We start from the raw sequence: 26240 nt of genomic DNA on the forward strand, positions 1-26240 counted from the left end.
TAAACTACTATATCAAGCAACAAGACATTCTATGGAGTATTTTTGCTGCTTTTACTATTATTTTCAAAATGCAAACAATGTTACCCAACATAAAAAATCTGAGACAGAAGCTCCTTTGAATTTATAAAGAATATTTGTATGTGTCTGTAAAGCTGTAAAACTAAGAGTCATTACTCTATCATATTATAAGGGCATGTTTTAAAACATGATTTATTTAAACGTTAGAGAGTTAAGACTCATTGTTGATCAATAGTATAAAAGATTTTCTCCACCACTTGGTTTTGGAATATATAACTATTTACTTTTTGAATAAAAGTGTACTAAATATTTTACTTAATACACATACATAAATTACTGTTGAGTAATATCTTAACACAAGAAGTTTTAAAATGTTTTGGTTATTCTTAACAGTAAAATGATTATTGTTGCAAGGAGAACTTATATAAATTTATCAAATAAGTGTTTTCATTAAGATGACAAAAATTTACAAAGTAGTGTAAGGACAGACTAAAAGCATTTCTAAATCAAAATGTAACAACAGATTTAAGATCTAACAATTATATTTGCAATTTCAGAAACTATTTGAATTGTTCACCAAATTATCATGCTTTTGAGTTGGGGTTGTAGCTCAGTAGTAGAGTGCATGTCTAGCATGTGTGAGGCACTGGGTTCGATCCTCAGCACCACATAAAAATGAAGTAAAGATATTATGTGTCCACTTACAACTAAAAAATAAATATTTTTTAAAAAGATTATCAGGATTTGGGGAATCGTTTCTTGATTATCAGACTCTGAAGAAGCTAATATATAAGTCAGAATGTTCATTCATTAACTATCACTACTGCTTAGATATCCAAGTGACACAATTACCAACAAAAATTATCTTCAAAACTTCTTTCCTAATATCATAGTATCCAAGAAATCAAACCTCCAAGTTTTTTGGAGAGAATAACAATAAAGCAGAGAATTGCATAATTTAATCTTTGTGAGTTTTCTGAGGTATTCAGAAATTAACAGTTTTCCATTATAAAGATTCTACCTTTTTTGACAAGTGGAGTACTTGTAAATGGGTTCCAAATATACCATATATGTATATATGTGTGTATATATACATGCACATGCATATATATGCACATATTTTTGTATAGATTTAACCTAATCCCATAATTCAAAATATTTATATTTTTTAAAGCCTTCATTTTCTTTATAACGATTCCATTATTTGATATTGATGTTTTACTGTAAAGAAGTTCTGCCTCTGTGACCTTATTTAAGACATGAAATTTTTTTGTAATTAACCTCAAATTATTTGATACCAACTGCATTTCTAAATTACTTATGGAGTACATTCCATGTTCCTCCACCATTAATCACCTTCTAGGCTAGGCCCCTTCTTAGAATGAATTTCACATATGTCTAAATCTTTGTTATGTTTTTATTCCTTTAAATTCATATTCTGAGGAGTCTTTGGTTTCTCTTCAATATCTCAGTGCATATGAGATTTGATTCTATAACCTTCTGTGTACAGACTGAATGTAGTTGAATCCCAGGGAAGAAAAAGCTAAAAAAACTGTTGTTACAAGAAAGTTCTATATTTTCTTGCATATATGGCTTTCAGTGGTTTAGCTAAAAATATAGTAAATATATTTAAAAAGTGATAGGAGTTTCAAATTCTAAAAGGCTTTCCCCGGAGGTCTTTAAAAACATTCTCAGAGAAAATAAAAAATAGATATTTGAAATATTAATACATATTAGATGCTTGTATATACTCATAATTTATTTTTAGAAACAAGCACCCATACAGAAACATGTTCACAAATCCGTCACGAACACACCAAAAAAGTGTTCAGATGCATTTAATGCAAATGCATTAAAGAAACCCTAAACTGAACAAAGTTAACACTTATTTTACTGAAGAAATTCTCATAGCTTTTTAAATTTATTCTTTTTAGTTATACATGATCGTAGAATATATTTTGACATATAATGCATACCTGGAGTATAACTTTCCATTTTTGTGGTTGTACATGATGTTGAGTTAACTGGTTATGTATTCATCTATGAACATAGGAAAGTTATGTCTGAGTCATGCTACTATCTTTCCCATACAGGCTACTGATATTCTAAGTCTTCAATAAAGTTATATAACTTGTAAAATTTGCCAAACTCACCTGATCACAAAAATCATTGTTTCAAGATCATTTTTTGGAACTGGTGTTCCAAAAATATGTTCTTATTTTAGGTAATGGTACTGTATGGTACTAATGGTACTATAAAAGGATGAAGGTATGTGAGTGATTAACAGGGTGGACAAAAAGGAGGACATAAGAAGAAAATACAAATACATGTCTGTCTGTCTCTCCCCTCTCCCAACATAAAGTACAAGAAAAGAAAGCAAAAGGGAAAGGAAGTGGGGAGTATATTTAGATGTGGAATTCTAGCAGCTATGTGAACACGTTCTTTTGTTTTCAAATGATTTGCATAGGGTCAGGTAGCTAGTCAATCACAGAGATAGGACCACATCAACTCAGCCCAAATACAGAGGTGAGACAAATACAAAGCCCATTGTTAAGATAAAGCTGCAAATCACAAGATGTTATAGACTGGGAAAAAATAGGAAAACAAGAATCTTAATCAAAAAATGAAATGCTACATGCCAGTTTTATTACCTTGCTTAATTAGCTTCCTATTGCACACTGTCTTTATTTTTTTATGATGAGTTTCTAATATCTTATAAATGTCTCTACAAAATTAAAAACCTCTGAAGGTCAGGAAATATGAGGAAGAAACATACTCATTTTACCTGATGAAAATCTCTTAGGAAAACACAAAATAAAGTTAAAAAAATAAAGAAAATAAGCTATTATGTTTAAGGTTAAAAAAATACATATCTCTTATCCCTTTCTCTTTTTGCCAACTTTCTTCTTTCTTTCGTTGAAATGAAGTCTGTCTGGTCAAAAAACACAAGCTTCAATAATTAAATATTATGGATATCAAATATATTATGAGACTAACTCACGACAAAATGAGTATGCCCTTCAAACTTCTGACTGGTAAAAATCAACCTTCTAAATATCATGTGCAATAATAGAAACACTCAGAAATTCCTACTTAGATTATCAAAAAATTGATTAATAAATTAATCACACGTGAATTTACACAAAAAATACTAACTTTGAAAATAATGATTCAGAAGTTTTATACAATGTCAAGCACAACTTCTATGGGAATATATTTCTGTCTAATGTGTGTACAAACATATTTTTTAAAAGCTTAGAAAAAAATGCATACAAATAATGAGGTCTAGCATATTCCTAATTTCTGCTTTGGCAAGTTTCACGCTTGTTGACAAACAACAATAAGATAGTAATAGTCTCTATAGCCTGACAAGAATATAGCTGGAATAACAACAAAGACAAATTTATAGAGAAACAGTACGAAGAGGTTTTCTTGTTCTGTTTTTCGTTTTTGTTGTTGAGCTAGACATTTAGAAAGGTTTTGATGGCTATGTATTGACTGTAAATCAGAACAAGTTATTTACCTCAAAGTATAAATTTATCAAATACCGTAAAAATTAACAATTTAATGTAATGGTTAGAACTTTAAGTGTATGGTATCAATAATACACTTACATATCTGAAATGTGTTCTCAGACTTACATAGTTGGCAATTTTAACTTTCATTTATCTTACACTCAATGGATTGTTTAATCTCCTCACTAAAATTTCAGACCCCAAGAGTAATTCCCTGTATTAATTAGCTTCACGGCATCCCCCCACACTTCTCCCCAACAAAAAAACATGAAACCATGTCTCAGAAAAAAAAGCCACTTTTAATGTTTCCACATAAGTGTAATAAAAAGATGAGGAGCATTTAAAAAGCACTAAAAATACAATAAAACATGTATTTGCTTACAGAACAGCAGTTTAAAAAGGTATCTTTGGATATAGTGCTGTAATATTCTCATGGGTTAGATGCACTTTGGCAGGGAATGATATAAAGCTAGTTACTGCAGCCAAGACTCTTATGCAAACTTTACCTCTCCACAAGATACACTGATAGAAAGAAATTGGATTCTAAACAGCTTAAAAATCCAAGAAAAACTATTCCCATTTTTTTTTTTTTTGGTGGAAGAGTGGACAGTCTTTATGAAAAAATCTCATTTTATTTTAAAAATAAGAATGGTTGTTGTTATTATTTCTTAATTCTTCTTAGGTATAAGCTGACCAAGTTCTGAATGCTTTCTAAAACAATGCTCTAACCAGAACTAATCAATTATTAAATACACTTCATCTGCAGTGCAGAATTAAAAGCATAAATTCCCATGTTCAAGGTGCTAACCTCAATGGAAAAACTTTTGGAAAGAATTTGATAGTGTAAAGAACGATGAGCAAACAAAACACATTAGAGGAAGTACAGGTGGTACTTTTTAGGTGGAACCTGGGACTAGTGTAGAGAACAACGGGCAAGGTAGGTCAGCTGCTTGCAGAGTAGCTAGATAATGGGTTTGCATGGTATCCTGAGAAATGGACAGCTTGAAAATTATTTTCATTTTAAGCAGTAGAGCATTACAATCATTTCATCAGAACTGAAAACAATGAAACAGACACATCAGTTCATGTTAGAGTGCACAACTTCAATACCAACTATATAAAAACCAACTGAAACAATGAGATGTGAGTTTCACCAATCCAATGGAGAAAGATAATTATAGAAGAACTCTCCTAAGAGTTCAATATTTAACATATGATTTAGGGATACAGTAGGCCAACTTTCTCTTGTGATCTCTGTGTAATTAGGTCATCAGCTAATCTAAGGATGTTTCTGCAATATTCCACAATCATCCTCTCAAGTGTGGACTCAATACAAGGCATTATCTTTGGGGACTAGCATTTTCATTACTCCAGGTGGATTTTTGTTGTTTCAAGATTACATTTACAATAGGGACTGGTCATACTTGTCTAAACATATCTTTCGAAGTGGACATGAAGTGGTGAAGGCTCTGAAATTTTTATGCAGGGATTAGGCAAACAGACAGTTGAAGAGATGTAAGAACAGTTGTTACTAAGTATCTATTGAGAGATGAAGAAGAAAATTTTTTTATTACCTTAAGAAAAAAATTTCACTGCCTTAAATTCATTTTCATCTATAACTGACGATTATAAAATAATACACATAGCGTAATTTTTTTGTGATGGTTATGAGCAATATGTAAAATTTCTAATGCACAAAGAAGGCATTCAGTGAATGTTCTCCCATAGTCTTACAGGATTATTAGAGTACTATCTCAAAGAAAAGAAGTAAGACTGATATACAACAGAAGGAAACTGTCAGACTTATTAAATTATCCAATCAGGAATTTAACTAAATGGATTTAAGCAAAGACCAAATGGAAAATGAGTTCAAGAACAGACTAAGAAAAGAAGATAAAAGCCAGTGAATGGATTTAATTCAGATACTAATAAGTCTATGAGAATAAAAATCCTTCTCATTTTTGCCAGGCATACTCTACTGGAGTGGAGTTGAGCCCATGAATGTATCAAGGCAATCTGGTCAAGACCATACTAGAATCTTCAACGTTATTCTCAGATTATTCAGTGTATTGAAGAATCACACATGGAAACAGAATGAAAGTTTCTGTGGTCCAGTTGGAAGGTGACAATATGGTTCTGAATTATTGTCCTTAATAAGAGATTAACTCGGACTAGGGTTGTGGCTCAGCAGTAGAGCACTCGCCTATCACATGTGAGGCCCTGTGTTTGATCCTCAGTATGACATGAAAATAAATAAATAAAATAAAGGTATTGTGTCCAACTACTTCTACAAAAAATGATATATTTTAAAAAAGATATTACATAAAATATTCTTATTTATCTCAGTCATCTCTATGCATTTTGTCTGAAAAAAAAAAGATGGAGATAACCATTCTTCTAAATGCCAGCATTGGGATTTATTTGTGGCATTGATGTCTTTACCTCATGTTCTCCAACAAGAAATTTTGGGAAACATTTAGGTGCTACAATACATCTTGTGTGAATACTTTATTAAAAAATGACTTTTGCTTAAAAAACATCTAATTCCAAAATTATTTTCAAAGTTTGCAACTTTTAGCATACAATGCTAAATAATAAATATAACTCAAATTTATTTTTAAAATTTTTAATTAATTAATTTAATTTTAATTGGATATATATGATGGCAGAATATTATTTTGATTCATTGTACACAATTGCAGCACAACTTTACATTTTTATGGTTGTACATTATGTAATGTCATAGCATATGTGCAGTCATACATGTACCTAGAGTAATGATGTCCATCTCATTCCACCATCTTTTCTGCCCCCATGCACCCTCCCTCTCCACTGTCTCCTTTGCCCAATGAAAATTCCTCCATTTTTCCCATGCCTCCCTCCTCCCCAATATGGATTAGCATTCATTTATCAAAGAGAACATCTGATCTTTGTTTTTTGGAATTGGCTTACTTTGCTTAGTATGATATTCTCCAACTCTATACATTTACTTGCAAATGCCATAATTTTATTCTCTTTCAATTCCGAGTAATATTTCATTGTGTATTTATATCAGTTTCTTTATCTATTCATCTATTGAAGGGCATCTAGGTTGCTTCTACAGTTTAGCTATTGTGAATTGAGCTGCTATGAACATTGATGTGGCTGCGTTACTATAGAATGCTGATTTTAAGTCCTTTGGAGTGGGATCAAGGAGTGGGATAGCTGGATCAAATGGTGGTTCCATAAGAAGAACAAAATTTAATAAGATATATATATATATCTTTCATTTTCCCTAATGCTCCTTGGTTAATAATCTCTTGAATGTGTTATTGATCACTCATATACATTTTACCACAGTACTGCTTGGGAGTGATTCTCAATACTAAAGGTAGAATTCCCAAGGGGGCCAGATCAGAATTCTTTGTAGGCCTTTCCAAATAACAGCTTTCTGTCAAAATTCATTTTTTCTATGTCTCTTTCAAGACTTTTATACTTCTCTTCTATTGGTTTTATTAGCTTTTATACTAAGATTAGTAGATGTAATAACTTTGGTTTGCTAAAATGAAAAATAAAATGTTTAATCTAAATGTGGTATTTACAAAAAGCTATGAAGACTGAGCCAAACCCAAACCTATAGCCAACACTTATTGTGTGCTATTATATAGTTTTCCAGAGACTTAGTTGTCTCATCAGAAAAAGAGGAATAATAACTGCTTTAATGTGCTAAATGCTACAGACACTCATTTATCTACTCAATAAAATGTACATATTATTTAGGTAGATTTGTCTTTCTTTTGTAGAGAAACAAAACATAGAGTTTAGATTCCACAACTAGTTTCTTTATAGTCATTCAGAATTGCCTAATATATCTGAATTTGAATCAAAATTTTGTTTATTAAGAAACATGAAAGACATTCTTTCTCCTGTATAATCCACAGAGACAGAGTAGACATACAAAGAGATAAGATACACAATAACATTTTTCACATTGTAATCAAATGTTCATTTCTATATTGTTATGTAAGTTTTAAATGCAAGCCAGTTTTATCTATATTGATTTTCTCACAGTAATCCTTTGAAAAATCTTTCTAAAATATTTTTTTTTCAATGCTGAATATTCTTTTCAGGTAAATTCAGAGAATAGTGCCTAAAAATGATGAGGACAAAATTTGCAGAGATAATCTCTGGAATGTAGTTATTGACTGATATTCAAACAAACTTGATCAGTTCATTATTTTTGCTTAAATGGTGTGATAGAGATTTCGAGTAATTATACATGCAAGGAATATTCAGACTTCATTATAAACTCACAAACTGTCATGGTAAAGGCAGAACCCATCATATCTAATGGCAGCCATTCTGTGACATGTTGATAACATAAATGGTTTATAAGCATGACAAAGGAGCTCAGCTCTGCTCACACTCCTGCCCCACACCTATCATTAAATTACTTCCACACATTTAACCACTTTTTTTTCTAAAATGACTTTCAAATTGTATGGCATAAATCTGACTTCATCAAAAATTATTTACTCTGATTAAAATATTTCTAGTGCATTCATTTTTTTCGTTCAAACATTAATATTCTATTTAGCATTTTGTGAATTGTTTAACAAAATTATTCTCTTTATTTTTCTAGATTTACTAAAAACTGTTGTATAAATAAATGCATTCTAAGTTGCAGATAATTTTCTACAAATATTCTGATGTGCAATTATTTGATTTTTCCCTGGATTTACTAAATAATTTTAACTACATATTGAAGTACAGATGCTACTATCATTCCAGCATGTTAAGTGAAGGAAAAAGTTGCTTAGTTAAGTTTGGAAAATAATTAGCTAGCTAGAGAATATTCTAGCTTTTTGACTATTCAATATTTCATTTTCCTTTGACAAATATGTCTGGATTAGTTAAGGTAACCACTAATGTGATAAAGGACTTGTGCTTGTGTTCAAACAATTTCTAACTGATGATTATGGGCAGCATTCCTTTTGCTGATACAATTTGTTATTTGCCTTTTATTATGAATGAGGATTCTCCATAGAATCCTTGAAATAGCTATCATCCATTGCTCTCATTAGGACTTTTAGTCCATGCTTATGAAAGACAGCTTCATCATTTTTTATGTTATTGTAGTTTTCAAAATGTTGAACTCAATTTTTTAAACATTTCTTTTCTATTCCCTGAAGTATTAAAACTCATATCTTCATATTTCACTTTTATAATCATTAATTTATATACTCTAACATCAAAAATTTCATAGTATTATTTTATTATATTGAATAATGATCCCTAAACTGTTATATTAACATTTATCAACTACTTTAATAAATTATAATTACTAAATCAAAATCACCGTTCCACATTTGAAAATCATATTATATTACAGAATTTTATTTTCTTTTCAATTTGATTATATATATTTTTCTTTATTTCTCTAGAGATTTTTATGGTGGCAGTATTTGTAGGTTAATCATTTTCACTGTAAATTGTAAAATAACTGGACACATGTTAAAATTTTCATGTGTAGTTCTCCAGGAATGTGCAAATAAAAGTTTTTACTCTCATGTGGAAAGCTGATAGATGAGAGAGACAGAGGGAGTCAGTGAACATAACAACATTTTTTAGTATTTATGGTACTATGTAGGAAAGAAAGGACAGTTATTATTCTGTCAAATTTATGACATGAGAAGTCAAAATTAATCACAAATCTTAAATCATTTTTGAAAAATGATGTATAAAACTCTGTTTGCTTGGAAAATAAAAGGTCCACAAACACAAGTAGCTACTACCAATTAGCATAAATCTAATAGTTTTTAAAGTATTTTTAACAAATTCTGCAGTTGATGAACTTATAATTAACAAATAAATTTCTTGCCTTTTTTTTTTTATCACACCTCCTGTATCACATTGTGAAATACCATGGCAGTGAAAAAAATCACAATTCACAGCTAGGTGATACTGTAATAAGCATTAAAGAAAGAATTACAATTAACTCCACAATTTACTACGTATAAAAGTAGAATTACTGAATGTGTATGTGTGAATATTTAAAACATGCAGGTGGTATAGTCATTTAGTGTGTTTATATTTGTACACTTAGCTTTCCAATATTCATAAGTTGTGCTAGAAATTTCAGAATGCTACTTACTGGTCTATAAATTAAATCCTAAAAGGGTAATAAAAAATAATGAATTGAAATACTCACTGTGGAAGGACTGAAGAATATTGATTGTCCATTCATCTGTTAATCTTCCTGTTTTTGTTATCTGAATGCATTTCAGTTGATTTGAAGAGTCTCTTGATTCAATCCAACAAATCATTTCTTCATTGTAAATAAAATCCAGAGTGTGAATTTCATTCCTGTTGACTGAGCTTATAGTTGCCATTTTACTTCCATTAAGATAGAACATCTCAATTGTTTCAGAATTTGCAATTAGTAACATAGGCGGCCTATCTGTAGGCTCTGGAATAAAAGAGAGAAATGAAATAAATAAGGGAGCTGCTTTTTTCTTTTTTAAAAGTTGCATCACTCATTAAAAGTCATTCCTACACTTTTCAGACGTGTTTAAAACTTTAAAAAGTGCTTGCAAAACAACTTATTTAATAAACCATCTATATGCTTCACTGACTATTTTAACTCACTGGGAAAATGCACTGCACTGCGTACTTGTATTCCTTATTGCCTTCGTCATAATGTATTGTCTGAATGCTATTTACTTTTTCAATGGTGGTAAATAAAGGAAGTGCTATGAGTTTTTTCTCTAGCAATGATGATGGATCTGTACTGACCTCTCCACACAGTTTTCCAGGTTTCCCTTGTGAGCAAGGGCATGCTGTTTTGAGGTGAATATATGAGGTCAAAAATAGATTCTCTGGAGCGGAACATACACAGCTCAGACTCATAAAAAGAGTATACCTGTGACCTTGGCCTCATTGGCCCCTTGGCCAAATAATCACATGTTCTCTTAGTCACTAGATTATGATGGCTGAGTCACTTCCTTCCACATTCCTTTCCTATAGCCAGAAAAATGAGATCCTAGGTATAAAAAAGGACCTGCTTCATACTGCATTTTTGAACAATGCAACTTTGCTGGTGTTAGGATTGTAGAGTTTTTGATAAAAATCGAAAAAAAAATCACACACCCTTTTAATAGCATGTATCAAGGTAATAATAAATCCTATATAGAAGGAATGTTGTAAGATGGAAGATGGCAGAGCCGCCTCTTAACTGGTTTCCCATCTGCCATCTATGCTTTCAGTGTTTCCCAACACAATGGATAGAACTGTGTCATATGAACATAGGGCGGATCAGAGGAGTCCTCTACTCAATCCTTCAAAGGCTCCCATTTCAGCTAGTACAAAGGTCAAAGCCTTTATATTAAACTGTAAACCTCTGCCTGATTTGCATTCTCATTCCATCTTCAGTTTTGTTTCCTTCATCTTCTTACTACTATCCTTGTTCTTCTCACTCCAGAAACACTGCACTCCCTACTGTTCCTAAAAAAGAGCTGGTCAAGCTGCCAGCTCAGAGGCCCTGCTTTCTTCTTGGAATACTCATCCTCTAAATATCAGATTGGCTGACCTTCTCACCCCAGACAGGTCATCATTCAGATGTCATTGTTCTGGTGAGCACTTCTCTTACTATTTTGTCTTCTGAATATTGCAAGCCTCCATACTCCTTTACCATTTTATTCCTTTGTTATTACCAGAAGACTTAGTATGCCTGTTTATTTATGATAAATTGTATATCTCTGTGGCTGTATTTCTGGCATCTAGAAAAAAGCCTAGGACCCATGCCCAGTAGTACATTGATACAAATGAGGAAAACATCCAGAACTCTTATATAGCAGAGTTATTTAGAAACCTTCTGTGGAATATAGCATTTTTTTTAACTATGAAGGGAATCCAGAGAGAGACGGTATTCAGAAAACATCATATTTCATAAACATCATTTGATCATTCTGCAAGAAAACAATGCTAAGTGCTATAGGATGAGACAAAAGAAAATTAGGATACTGTGCACAATGTTATTAAATAAGTCTAATGTTTGAAAGCAGTATTACTTGGTAGTCTTTATCTTTCTGGTGGGGTAAGGCTATCGGGTTCTTTGCATTTCCCTCAGATTAAATAACCCTCTTATGAAGATGGTTTGGAATCTGCCCTGGTGGGCTTGATGCCATCAAGCCTAAAATGTATCCAGTGTACTTTATGAATATTTGAATTCTTACACCTAAGGAATGATCTCAGTCAAACCACAAGATTCCTCTCTATCTTCAGAAAAGTACCAAACATTTTGGACTGAATGAAAAGAACAAAAATATTAAAACAAAAAGCAATACATAGAAACAAAACTCAGTAGGGTTATAAAACTAAGTAGTCCAAACAGTCTTTTACCAATGGATACAACAGATTTATCCTGGGCTGCCTGAACATAGGCCAACAGATAGAAGTCTCAACAATGCTAAGGTCACTTCCCCAATATAGAGCTCCCTCAGGAACAGTAAAATTGTAAAGTGTCTTTGCTTAGAGTGACTTTGTCAAGGACCCACATCTGAACCTGGTAAGAAAGTTGCCTTCTCTTCTAATCTCGTAAATCTGTCTTGAGACTGTATTATCCTTGCACCTGCCTTTCCCTTATTCACAGGTCCAGATATGGTCACTTTTCTACACTCCTTTTTTTTTTTTTTTTTTCGTTTTCCAGGTGACTTTGTCACTCTCAGAGAAGAGTCTTCAATGGCTGTATTATCAGGTTAACCTAGATATGTTGACACTAATGTCAAAGCTTAATGTCCTCAATTGACAACTCAAATGAACTTTAGTGAAACTGCCTCTCACTTAAAATGAGTCACAATTAAAAACTTCTTTACTGAAAAGCTTTAGGTAAAGTCTAGATCCAGACAATCATTTCTTAGCCAGCCACAACTCAATAATTCAAGCATGTCATAAACATTCTTTGGAGAGAGTCTGGAATATAAAGGATTGTTGAGCTTCTCCTAAGAAAATGAGATAAAAATCAGTTAATAGTCAGCACAGGCAATGCTTAATTGACAAAATTAATCAATTTATTTTATTTGCAGCTGATTTTGAGTGCATTATGTGATTATTTTAATGAAAAACATATAGAGCCCCAATTAAACAGAATACCAGTAAAGAGATTATGATAAAATGATCCAGGATCTGACATAGTTTGGTTTAATAATGGTGACTTTAAAAATACAAATGACACAGTGGAGGAAAGAGACTTACAATGTTTGTTGTGAAGTGCTTTATTGAAGAAATAATTCTGTACCTCTGCTAATTATTAACTGTGGTTTCCCTCTTTAGAATAATAAGGAAAATTTAGGTGTGGGGGAAAAAGTCATGAAAACATAAGAACCCACAGAAAATCATCAGGATCTAAAGCTACAAGTCTTTTCATCTACTTCGTGATGCAAGTCAACATAGCCCTAGCAAAGACTGCAGCCTGTTTCTAGCTGCAGTGCAGTGGATCTCTCCCATGCTTCATTACCTCAAGTTTCTGTAAGACAGCTGAAGAACACCATTAGCTTAGGTAATAAGGATACAGACTGACCAGAGTAAAGGCAATGCCCCTGCAGGTTGTCATTCTAAGAATCAATGGACAGTTTTTCCAAAGGAACAGTTGGAAAACATTACCTGACTTGAGTCAAAGGGATACCTAAGTCAACATTCAGTAAGAGGAAGTAAACATTAACTTTCCACATAGAAGAGACTGGAATTCAAGAAAGCACTTTACCATGGAGAACCAAGATTTTCCTTGACGAAACCTCTCACAATAGCCTGTCAAAAAACTTGCCATAGAGCAGAAAAGCTGCCCTCATCCTCATGATAACACCCCATGTTGACATTAGTAAATGTAGTGTTTTCTCTTTTTATTCATAGAAAAGTGTATTTGGGCTCTGTATGATCAAAAAGAGATTTTATTTTTCCCAATCATAAATGATAAACTAATCTTTGTTTGGCACATTCCTTGAAGACTGATTTTAAACTTGTGAACTGAAAAGAGAAACTCAGAAATATGAAAAAGCTCATATTGCCAGACCCCAAAATTTATCCAAAAAAAATACTTATTTAAAACACCAAGTTAATACAATCAAATCCTTGCAAAACATTCTCATCTCCTCATAGTTCAGAAAACAATAAATGTGTATCAATGGACTAATTATACGATTTTGACACATTTGATGCTAAAAATATTTTCTTTTAAAAAATATTTATTTTTTAGTTGTAGTTGGACACAATACCTTTGGTTTTTTTTTTGTTTTGTATGTTTTAATTTTTATGTGGTGCTGAGGATGGAACCCAAGCCCTCACACATGCTAGGTGAATGCTCTAATGCTGAGCCACAACTCCAGCCCCTAAAAATATTTTCAATATGAATAAAAGCTGTCACTTTTAAGGTTTTGTTTAAAACTTAATTTTTTTTTTCATTCAATTATAAGAATGCTAATTTAGTTACTTTTAAGCAATACAAAAATCTGGATTCAGATGCTCATAAATCAATATAAATCTAACAAATATATATGTATATAATTCATTTATAAGTAAATGTACACCTTCTAGTTGTGCCATGTTCTGATATCCCTTAATTAAACCTGTAGTTGTGAGCAATTATCTCCAATGAGTGAAGTTCAGCAGGTTCACCTCAATATTTACAAAGTCCTGGATAAAAGGTTAAATAAAGACTTGGTTGTAAAATATATAAAATGAAGTGCCAAGATGAGACTAAAATAGTAAGGAAAAGGAAAATTGTGATTCATCAGCTCAAAGAATTTATTTCAAACCAATATCTACTTGGGGGTATTCAAGCAGAAAATTTAAATGTTTTAATTTAATTTTATCATACACCAATTAATTAAAGGCTGTAAAAATAAGAAAAAATGTATGGAGTTAGATATGATAAGGATGCTAACAACTTGTAATCAAAAAGCATGCAGACTCATATAGGTAGTGAATTACTGCTATATGAAACATACAGCAATATATATAAAAAGATTATAAAGTTTTTGTAAAGAAAAACTTTCTTAGACTATGTAAAGAACAGAAAAAGTTGAATACCATTAGAAGAAAAATATCTAGTTTTTTTAAGAGAGGCTATTTTCCATATTATATAATAAACTATAAATCAAAGTCTACCAAACCAATTTAATATCATATAAGGAAAAAAAAGATAGAGGTTTTCTTTCTGTATTCTAAAATAATTATTTTTTTCTCAACTCTTTTTATTAAAAAATTTCTCTATCAGATGAATAATATAAGAATAAGGATCTATTACCAAACATAAAATGAAATATAATATTTTATAAAGGAAAAATAAGATATGGTTCAAACATGAAAATTAAACTGTGTTAAAAATGGTATTGGGCTTAGCAAGAAAGTATGTATTAATTACTACATCTGTGCTATAACTTATCTCACACCATCTTTTATTGTCACATGTTTTTATGTTGACCTGTTCTTTGGACAAAATAGTTAGTATAATTAATTTACTTAGTATTTATAAATCTTAGGTATTCAACTGGAATTTGAAAGCAATCAGTAAAATAGTCTACTTTAAGGAAAGATATAATGTAGTAGAAAGATTAAGGTATATTGGAAAGATCTATATTTTTATAATCAAGTTGGTACCTATGTTGAAAGATTCATAGTGTCATTCAGTTTCAAGTAATGTTTACAGACAGTTGCTTAATTGAGTCAAAAGTTTCCTAATGGTGATGACATTTGACCTCAGTCTTCCTTTAATGGAAGAACGTGGATTTGACATTCAAAGAGAGAAATGAAGAAATCAGGTAGGACAAAATAACTTTAAAAACACTAGAATATTTTGGGAAGATACTGACTTCAGTGAAAAGTTTTCTGGAGGGGAGAGAATTCATGACTGATGGAAATTTCTCATAATGCTTCTCATAATTTTTTATATTTTAGCAGTAAGATTCTATAAAAGCCAGGCTACCTGTTTATTTTTTATTCTATACTCACAGCAGTACCATGAATCAGATGCTAATGTTATCCACATTACAGAAATTAGAAAACTAAGGTATACAAACATTAAGTAACTTGTTTAAGATCATAAGCTACTGAGAAGAAAGAACTGGATTAAAAAATCATAGCATTTTTTAGTGGCTGAGAAAGTAAGCTGAAGACAAGCAATACAGGTTAACCAATGTCAAGAAGATAGACATTTTTAATTTGGGGTGCAATGGGAAGCCAGAGTTCATTTTAGAAAGATGATAACATGATCAAAACTGTACTTTAAGAAGATCAAATCAGAAATAATATATGGAATACTAATGTCAGTAGGATGCAGTGGAAAGGACAACTAAAATATACTGGGAAAGATAGATTTTCATTCAACTTTCAGAATTATCTGTTTTTACATTTACTTCTTAATTGGTGCACTGTAATTCATGTCAAATGGGAAGGTAAAATGTAAAAGTCCTCTTATACCCTGTCTTGGTGGTGGTTACTTGGAAAGAAGTTAAGTAAAAGAAAGAAAAAAAGATATCTTTGTTCCTATTTAGAATGATGAAGAGCAGACAGTAACAATGACTCTATGTGGCCACATTCCTACTGGAAGTAGACTCATCACAGAAATGAAATCCCCAGAGAAATCTTCAAAAAACCCCTTGAAAAGGCTTTAGCACACTAGAGTCCATGCATTATATAAAGAGTACTGACAATCTCATTTTTAATTATAAAAAGGTACTCCTAAATGTTGAAAAAAGTTGGTAACAAGTGCATCAGATACTGGCATGAGTGAAATGGCATTTTAATTTCTCAGAAAATGGGTAATGAGTACCTAAGTGGGAAGTATTGATATCTGGGGAGACATGAGTTGATGCAGTGAGGTAGATGTTCTGAACAGTAATGATTGTTGGATTGTAGATGATAAGGGAGATGGATGGAGTCAAGAATATGTGGCTATTTTAGATTTGGGTGATGGGGACAATGTTGGCATCATTAAAATAAATGGGAAAGAAAGAAATCAAAGAGTCAGTTTTAAAAGAACAGGAAGTATTCAGTGTTGGCCCTTTAGTCCAGTGGCTAAAATTGTTGATAATCTTGTCTTTGGCATTATAAAAGCTCACTCAAACTACTGACCAACCTGAGTTAACTGTAGATCTTAAAACAACTTAATCATGTTTTCCCTTACACCTTATTAGTGAAAAACTTGTACCTTTCTTTAGAGAAGGTTTCAGTTTATAATGTGCTAATTGTCAAGCAATGAAATTCTTTGTAGAAAGAACACACGGAACATTCATTTTATAAGAACAACATAAATCAATGATATCACAGTAACAAAAAGTACAGCCTTCAAATTTTGCAAATTTGTCAGAATAATTTTCTCTATATCGTAGACATGGCACACCAGAATAAAGAGAGGCTTCCTCTGTTACTTGAAAACCTTACTTGGCCCGCAGTTATACACTCAATAAATAAATAGAAGTTGGGAGATATGAATTCGAACTCTCTGGGGTTTTCAAAGATAGTTTAGGCCAGGTGCTGTGGCGCAAGCCTGTAATCCTGGTGGCTTGGAAGGCTGAGGCAGGAGGATGGCAAGTTCAAAGCCAACCTCAGCAATAGTGAGGCACTAAGCAACTCAGACTCTGTCTAAATAAAATACAAAAAATAGGGCTGGGGATGTGGCTCAGTGGTTGTTGCCCCTGAATTCAATCCCTGGGACCAAAAAAAAAAAAAAAGAGAGAAAAAGACATTTTGCTGAATTCATAAATATACAAATGTGCATATATTTAATAAATATAGTGAAATAAATAATATACTGTAATTACTATCACAGAAAGGATGAATGAAATTTAACTGATAACAATTAACAGTGCATCTCAAAATCTCAGAGTATCATTAATTCAATTTTTAGGTTATTAAGTGAATATCACAACTAGTTGATAGTCCATGAATAGTTAATTCATTTTAGTTCCTGAGAGGTGGCCAAGATCACCATCTTTTTTCTTTAAAGAAAAGACAAAATTATTCTGGCTACTTTCAGAACTTCTGGTCACCTAGTTTCTAATTATAACCAGCAGGAACTAATTTGGCTATAAGAATACAAATTTTCAACCCAGATATATCCCTCTATATTATAAATTGGCAATATTTGAATTAAAACAAATATTAGCTTATTTGAAAATTGGTTCTAAGTAACTTCTATTCATAAAATATTTCATGTTTCAAAACATTTAAAACCCCACATTTAATTTGATTCCTAAAAATAAAATATTGCACCAGCATTGACATTTTTATTTATTTGTTCCACAGATATTTATTGAGACTCGTTAGCTTCTGTAAGGCTCTGCTCTAGATGCCAGAGATAACAGCAGTGAACCAAATTAACTAATCCCTATTTACAGTTAACTGGATGAAGCAGATGTTAAGCAAATAAACCTATGCTATTGAACATTGTTTGATAGTTAAAAAATTTAATGAAGACAAGTAAAACATACGTATGAGGATGAGTGCTGCCCCTTATAGAGACTAGTGCAAATCAGAATGTATCTGAAAGTTAAAAGCAAAGGGTTTGAGAGAAGGAGAGTGGTCCAAGAAGACTCCAAAACTTTGACCTGAAAACAGTAGGAGAATGGAGACTGACATTTCCCAAGGTGGTAAACACTGAAGAAAAGCATTCCTAGGTCAGGGAATCAAGAGGTCAGATCAAGATATGTAGAGCTTGGTATTTCTCCTAAATAACCAAATGGAGATACTGAATATACTGTTGAATCTGTGAGTCTGGAGGTTAACACAGAGGTCAAAACTGATGAAAATTTTAAAGTCTCGTCTCTAGATATTTTTGAAGCCAGAGAAGAAAGGTGTGTATTTTTAAAGCAATGATTCAGGATGAGAGGACCCAGGAAATCAGCGAATAAAGAGAAGATGTGGAAAGGATTGAGTTTTGGGTCATGCTAAAATAGTGGCAAAATAAAGATACTGTAGCAAAAAAGGTCAAGAAAAATGCCCAAATATGTAAGAATGAAATTTGACAAGAGGAGTTCTTTAAAAGAGCAAATATTCTGGTGATTGCCTGTAATTCCAGGGGCTGGGGAGGCTGAGGTAGGAGGATTGAGTGTTCAAGGTCAGCTTCAGCAACTTAGTGAGGGTCTAAGTAACTTAATGAGACCCTGTGTCAAAATAAATAATGGAAAGGGCTGGGAATGTGGTTCACTAGTTAAGCACCCCTGTGTTCAATTCACTGGTAGAGGTCACTGGTGACCTTGCCAATAAGTACAAATGCATACTAAGAATAAGGTAAGAATCATGGAGGTGAGTTCAAGAGAAGGAGGGTAATAAGGAGTATTTCTGTTATGAGAAAAGAAAAGTGGAGTCATATGTAGTTGGAGATAAAAGGGGATTAAAGGAAATATTTTCACATCATCTTTACAGATGCAGGAAAATGATGTATGCTGAAGGAAATGATGCAAAGGGATGAAAAATATTAGTGCTTTCAAGGAATAAGGAAAATGATTGTGTGAAACTAATCTTGAAACAGGTGAGAGAAGATGGGATTGGCTTACAATTGCAGGACTAATCTTTAATAGGATAAAAATCAGCATTTGTTTTTGAATTCAGGGTGGAAAGACTGGTTCTAGATTCACACAGACGGGAAGATTGATAGAGTTGGAATGAGAAAGTTCTGTTTTAATTGCTGTCTTTTTTCAGGGAAATATTAAATAAGATCATCATCTTAAGAATAAGGAGGAGGGAAGTAAACATGAAAACTCATTATTTATAGGAGGAAGAAAAGGTCATTTAATCTATTTCACTTTTTTTTCTGACAGGGCTGCCAAATGATGTAAGAGAATAACGGACATTTAAGTTCGCAATTGTCTACATTGCTATTATAGAGATAGATTAAGTACTTTAAATTCTCAATGCTGATGATATACCAAACTTCTGGCTAAGTTACAGGATATGTTCTTTGTAATTTAATGGTGTGTTGTTCTAAAACTCCAGAGTATTAAAATATAACTTATTTAGTAATGTGGTCAGGATGATATTTCACAGAAGGCACAGGCAGAATCAGTGCTATGTGAGTCTTAGTGCTAAGTCTTAGTGCTCATACATTTAAAAGAAAAATCAATATAACAGATTTCCTCTTCTCATGACTAAAAGACTCTTGGCAGCCTGACTAGAGGGAATATGCAGAATATTAGTTATTCCAGTCAAGAGAAAGTATGATCTCCAGGGAACAGAGTGTCCACTGGACACTCTAACTCATATCATTACTCCAGATAGTTTTATTCCCTGTTGATTAAAATTGATACAAGCTATGGCTTGAAGTTTCTTTGAAAAAAAGAAAAAGAAAAACAAACCAACTAACCCCACAAAGATCACCATCTTTTTTCTTTAAAGAAAAGAAAAAATTATTCTGTCAGCTTCTTGGTTATTAATTTTCTCTTTCTTGGGGATTTCAGTAGTTATGGACATCTACATTTTTCCCAAATAAAGGAATATGCATTTGTATATCCTTGCCTCATCTGTGTAAACACTTGTAATTTATATGAATTCGAATGTGATTCATTTCTTTTTATTTTTCCTGGGATTTATCCAATTTTATATTAAGAGACTTAATTGTAAGAAAGATATGCTTTATTGAACACTGTACACTGAGGATTTAATTAGTAGCTTGACTATTCCATAAAACATTAAGTAACATGATAGAAATGTGTGCCTATATGCCATGTCATTTGTAAAATCAGTTTATTTAATGTCAAATCTAAAGCCTTTAAATATAGTCATGTAATTCTTCATGCCCAAAGTAGTCCTCAGCTACATTTCTATAAAGATATAAATTATAAAGATAGTGAGAGATAGGCATTCTTTCCATGTCTGATATTTTCATAGACTATGAGTAAATGGAAGGTGTGATAACATATCAGACCCCATGATTGTGTTCTCTATTCCCAATCTTGCAACTCCGTTGCTAGAGAAAAAAGATTAGAAATGTCAAGAAAGGTGCTAGACTATGAAGACGATGTCCTCTAGCAAAACACAAACAAACAAAAAAAAATTTGAAGCCAGCATAGAATATTCATGAGGAGTTTTTACACTCCAGCAGTATCATACTCATTAACAGTGTTTGGGTAAGGGAAAAAAAAAATGTGTAATTTGGGTGACGGCAATGCCAGCAGAAATCCTTGCCTTTTCTTTCCATGGAATTTAATTCCCAACTCAGTGATGAGCCAGAGAAGGGATGGGGTAAGAATAACTCCATAAAACAGAGAAATATTTTCAATGGACAAGTTCCCAGGTCAAGATTTCAAAGGCATCCTGGGAAGTTCTAGAATTTCTGCAGGAAGAAGCTTAGGCAATATAGTCTGATGGTAGATAGTTTTGCCCTGCAGCCATATTTGCCCAGGTAGCACACATTCCATTTGGATATTGGTTTGTCTCAAAGGGAGACATTAGTGGAGAAGACAAAATAAAGGAGATTTTGCAGAGCTTCCTGAACTACTTCTTGAGGCCATTAATGTACCGAAATTAGAGTCAGTCCTGAATATTAGGAAAAAACTGGCAAAACGTGTTTCTCCTTTGAATCCCTGCCAGTTTTCTGAGTCTGCTATTCTTGATTCTCGACATCCTAGTACCCTCAATCTGCTTTTTAAATGATCGAGAAATTTCTAAAGCATTTAACAAGCAGTTGTCAAGTGCCTACTGTATTCCAGGCATGAAGCTATTTTTTCTGCAATTTACTATTTATCGTAGTGTTCATAATTTGACCAATGTTTGTGTATCATACTAAAGAAAAACTAATCTGTATTACTATGATAGTGAAGGTCTACTAGGCTCACTCCTAGCTAAAAGCCTTTACATATACCATCATATCATCAAGTGCCATTCACAGTTGTGGCCCAATAAAAAGACAAATTATGCCACAACTAAACCTCTGCTCTATAAAATAAAAACAAAAACAAAACTGAAAACAAACACTGAATGGTTTATATTTGCATATCTTTCATTTTTCAGGAAGTCATTGTTATTCAGATGGTGTTCTGAAAAGATTTGCTACATTAGTCTCATAAATTACAAAGGTTAGTATGATTTAATTTTTTACCCTTCTGATCCTACCTACTCTATAATTTGATATAGGGCTCGTTCTAAATATAGCAAGAGCTTTTTTTTTTTTCTGGGTATACTGGAGATTGGACTCAGGGGTGCTCTACCACTGTACATTTTGAGATGAGGTCTCACTAAGTTGCTTAGGGCCTTACTAAACTGCAGAGGCTGGTCTCAAATATACAGTCCTCCTGCCTTGTTCTCCCAAGTCACTGGAATTATAGGAGTGCATGATCACATACAGCAGAAAGAACTTTTAATAACTGAATACTAAACATACTGTAGCACTGATGAGAGAATGATAATGTGAGGCAGAGGGTTGTTTTTTGCTATACAAAAACTTCTTATTTCTCTATAATCCAATCCAGCCCTGGCAGCAAATGCAGGTGATTCTTCCACCACCCCACCAAAAAAAATTACACTATGTTAGTAGATATTAAATTATCCCTAGAATTTTGAAGTAGGAAAATGTCTTTTTAAGAATCATAGCAAAAAAAAAAAAAACAGCATGTAATATAAAAACATTCCCTTCCTAACATTGTCTAGGAGTAATGCCTTGGATTATACAGGGATTATGATTCCTATTACTACAGTGAAGTATTATATTGTCTAAATAGTCCTTTTTTTTCTTTCATTTTTTCCCCTGAATCAATGAAGAGTAACATATAAGCTGTAATAGAACCCTGAAGTTATCTAATAATCTCATCTTTCACTGCTCTCCTTGCTCTTAGGGTGCCTTTTGATACTACGTCTACAGTGATGGGCATAAAATTTACAGTTCTTTATACAGTGCAACTACTTCAGTATAATCAATAGAGCCCTAGTGGTCTGAGAGAATTTGTATGCTGAAGTAAATGCCTGCAGGTTAGCAAGTGGTTGGATCTTGGAAAGTATAGTCCAATGAGCCTGAATTCATCAGGAGGAAAGCTGCCAACAGTTTTTCAGTTAAAATCATCATTATTACTTTTTTTCCCCTACTGTTTCTACATAAGCCTGCTTTCAGCCCCAGGTGCCCACAACCAACATATATTTCCTGGTCAAAATCAGTCTCAGTTAAAAAGAAGAAAGTTGTATTGAGGTCTGGGGATGTAGCCCAGTTGTAGGGTACTTCCATATGAGAGGGCCTGAGTTCAAGACCCAGCACTTCCAAAATAAAATAAAGTTATATTGAAAACTAAAACTTTTATTTTCAAATATGTTGTCATTATTAGAACTATATTCTTAAAGTAAAAATTTGCAGGAAATTTACTTTGTACCTGTAAATGGTTGTCTTAACTTATTTTTCTGAATGAAAAGCCTATTTAATTAGAAAATTACTAGCTTTTTAAATGTATTCCATTCCAAATTAATGAACACTTGCCTCATAAAATGTGATTTTAAAATTTTTATATGTCTTCTTCTATGATAGAATTATTAAAATGCATACATTTAAATTGAAGTTATTTTTTTAAATGTGTGATTTAGACTTCCTTTCTTTGGGGAAATACTTTTTCTGTGTCAGTAAATATACAATTTCAAGTGTACAGTTTGACTAGATTACCTTTGAAGTTCTTCCAACTCTGAAATGGTCGACTCTATTTTAGTTGTCAGAGTCAACTTTAGTTAAACGTAGAAAGAAAAAAAAATGTTACATGAATTAATAGGAATAAAAAACCTTCCTATCTGACATTAATCTTTGCTCTTGCATCTGCCTCAGTGCCTAAAATTCCCTCTCTCTAACCAGGATTATTTCTTAAAGATGCTCATAAGGCTTATACATTTTACTTGGGTTCAGGTATTATATTATAAAGCTGATATATGCAACTAATTTAGATTAAAATACGTAATTACTATCAATTGTCACATTGAAAATAAGACCCTATAGGAATGCTTTGAGGTAAATAGTTAAAAGAAAACATGATATTAATTTATGATGAATGACTTCAGCACCTTCATAAGCAGGTCACCGCTAATTGATGGTGCCTATTCACATAAAAACCCACATCTAGGAACTCTGATCCCATCTATTATTTTGCATAGTCCTTGCAGATCCCACTTCCTGGTTCTAATTCTAGCCTCTCACTGCATCATCTGGGTTTGAATATCTTTTACACAAATCCAGTATCTTATTCATACCATTCTGGCCTCCCCTATTTTCCCACAATCCCCAGCAGCTGAAAGCCCAGGAACTCTGGCTTAATTCAGAGAATGTCCGGTTCTAGAGTCCAATAGGATGGCATTGTAGGAAAAAAAAAAGTAAAAAGAGGGTCCAATCTCAGTCAGTTAACCAAAAGCAGGACTGGAAGAAGCTTCAGACAATATAAGTTTAACTTATAATATTTTCCTAGTGCTAGTAACACAATGATATAACAAAATCACCACAAGATTTTATAACCTGATTCATTAACTGGAAGTTTACATAGCATAACAACTGTGTATTTATTAAACTTTGTTGACCAATAATGTAACCAAGTTAAGGACCTAGAGGTGAAGTGATTTGTATGTGTCATCATCAATTCTAGTCATCAAATGCCCTTGATGTAGCAAGGCGATATCATGTACCCTTCTTCTCTGGTGACATATTAATGTCAGACAACCTGCTTGTGTAGAAGAAGAGAAAGGGCTTCTTGGTGTTGGGTTTATCACACTGCATTCTCCCAGAGTATCCATAGCAATATTGTGTGAATCAATAGGCAAAACAAGAACAAGCCCTTTACTTCCTGAGTCCATCAGTATAATAATTCAGAATTCTCAGTGTTGAGAAAAAGGGGAGTATATAATATAATCTAATTTTCTCCAGGATTTACCTATAAAGTAAGTAAGACTTCATAAGCAACAAGTCAGTAATCCCAAGAAGTAAAAGATGGCTTCTTTCTCTGAGATTTTCTACATAAGTATGTTTTCTAAATGATCAAGTATACTATTTCAGGGAAATTGCTGAACATAAAATGAGTTTATATGTAAAGAGAGCCAGCAGCAACAGCTTGCTGAGCAAATTCAATGCTTTGCTCAATTTGGCTTCAGAAACAAGAATTCTACCCCATGCCTAATTCACCAAGGGCTACTAAGGGATTGGAGGAGGGAAAACATTCATTAATTTATCAATGCATTATAATTTGAAGATGACATAAAATCAGAATTAAGGGAATTTATTGATTCTTGGTTCTAATTCCTGTGCTATAGGTGTCTTTTTAAGGAAATAGGGGCCTAGTCCCACGTGATGGAGATTAGGGTCTACTTTTTCTTCTATTAGACACAGAGTCTCTGGTTTAATTCCTAGATCCTTGATCCATTTTGAGTTAACTTTTGTGCATGGTGAGAGAAAGGGATTCAATTTCATTTTCTTGCACACGGATTTCCAGTTTTCCCAGCACCATTTGTTGAAGATACTATACTTTCTCCAGTGCATGCTTTTAGCAACATTGTCTAATATAAGGTAGTTGTAGTTTTGTGGGTTAGTGTCTGTGTCCTCTATCCTGTACCATTGGTCCACCAGCCTGTTTTGTTGCCAGTACCATGCTGTTTTTGGTACTACTGCTCTGTAGCATATAGTTTAAGTTCTGGTTTAGCGATACCACCTGTTTCACCCTTCCTGGATAGAATTGCCTTAGCTATTCTGGGTCTCTTATTTTTCCAGATGAATTTCATAATCAACAAATGGGATAAACTCAAACTACAAAGTTTTTTCACAGCAAGAGAAATAATATGTGAGGTGTATAGGGAGCCTACATCCTGGGAACAAATTTTTACCCCTCACACATCAGATACAGCTCTAATCTCTAGAGTATACAAATAACTCAAAAAACTAAACACTAAAAATAAATAAAGAAATAAATAAATAACCCAATCAACAAATGGGCCAAGGACCTGAACAGATACTTCTCAGAAGAGGACATACAATCAATGAACAAATATACGGAAAAAAAAAAACCGACCTCATCATCTCTAACAATCAGAGAAATGCAAATTAAAACTACTCTAAGATACCATCTCACTCCAGTAACAACGGCAGCCATGATGAAGGCAAACAACAACAAGTGCTGGCAAAGATGCAGCTGGTGGGACATACATTGCTGGTGGGACTGCAAATTGGTACAGCAAATTTGGAAAGCAGTATGGAGATTCCTTGGAAAGCTGGGAATGGAACCACCATTTGACCCAGCTATTCCTCTTCTTGTACTATACCCAAAAGACCTAAAAACAGCATACTACAGGGACACAGCCACATCAATGTTTATAGCAGCACAATTCACAATAGCTAGACTGTGGAGCCAACCTAGATGCCCTTCAATGGATGAATAGATAAAAAAAAAAAACGTGGCATATATACACAATGGAATATTTCTCAGCACTAAAAACTAATAAGATCATGACATTTGCAGGGAAATGGATGGCATTAGAGAAGATTATGATAAGTGAAATTAGCCAATCCCAGGAAAACAAATGCTGAATGTCTTTTCCGATATAAGGGGAGTGACTCAAAATGGGGAAGAGAGGAAGAGCATGGGAAGAGGATTACCTCCACATAGGCTAGAGGGGTGGGAGGAGATAGGGAGGGAGAAAGGGAATTGCATGGATGGTGGAATGAAACCCTCACTGTTATACAAAATACATGTATGAAGATGTGAGGAAAAAAAAAAGAATAGCATTACCCTAGAT

At 32.9% G+C, this 26240-nt stretch overlaps 1 protein-coding gene across 5 annotated transcripts in view; it reads right to left on the bottom strand.

The window, feature by feature from the left end:
• Positions 1-26240, bottom strand: part of Lrp1b (LDL receptor related protein 1B) — a 1779935-nt gene that overhangs the window by 935027 nt on the left and 818668 nt on the right. For all 5 annotated transcript variants that reach the window (XM_078017329.1, XM_078017328.1, XM_078017330.1 and 2 more), the window contains exon 6: positions 9724-9981. In XM_078017329.1, the coding sequence (XP_077873455.1) occupies positions 9724-9981 (258 nt within the window). The remainder of the gene's footprint in view (positions 1-9723; positions 9982-26240) is intronic.

Source organism: Ictidomys tridecemlineatus, chromosome 7 (genome assembly GCF_052094955.1).
Source record: "Ictidomys tridecemlineatus isolate mIctTri1 chromosome 7, mIctTri1.hap1, whole genome shotgun sequence".
NCBI lineage: Eukaryota > Metazoa > Chordata > Mammalia > Rodentia > Sciuridae > Ictidomys > Ictidomys tridecemlineatus.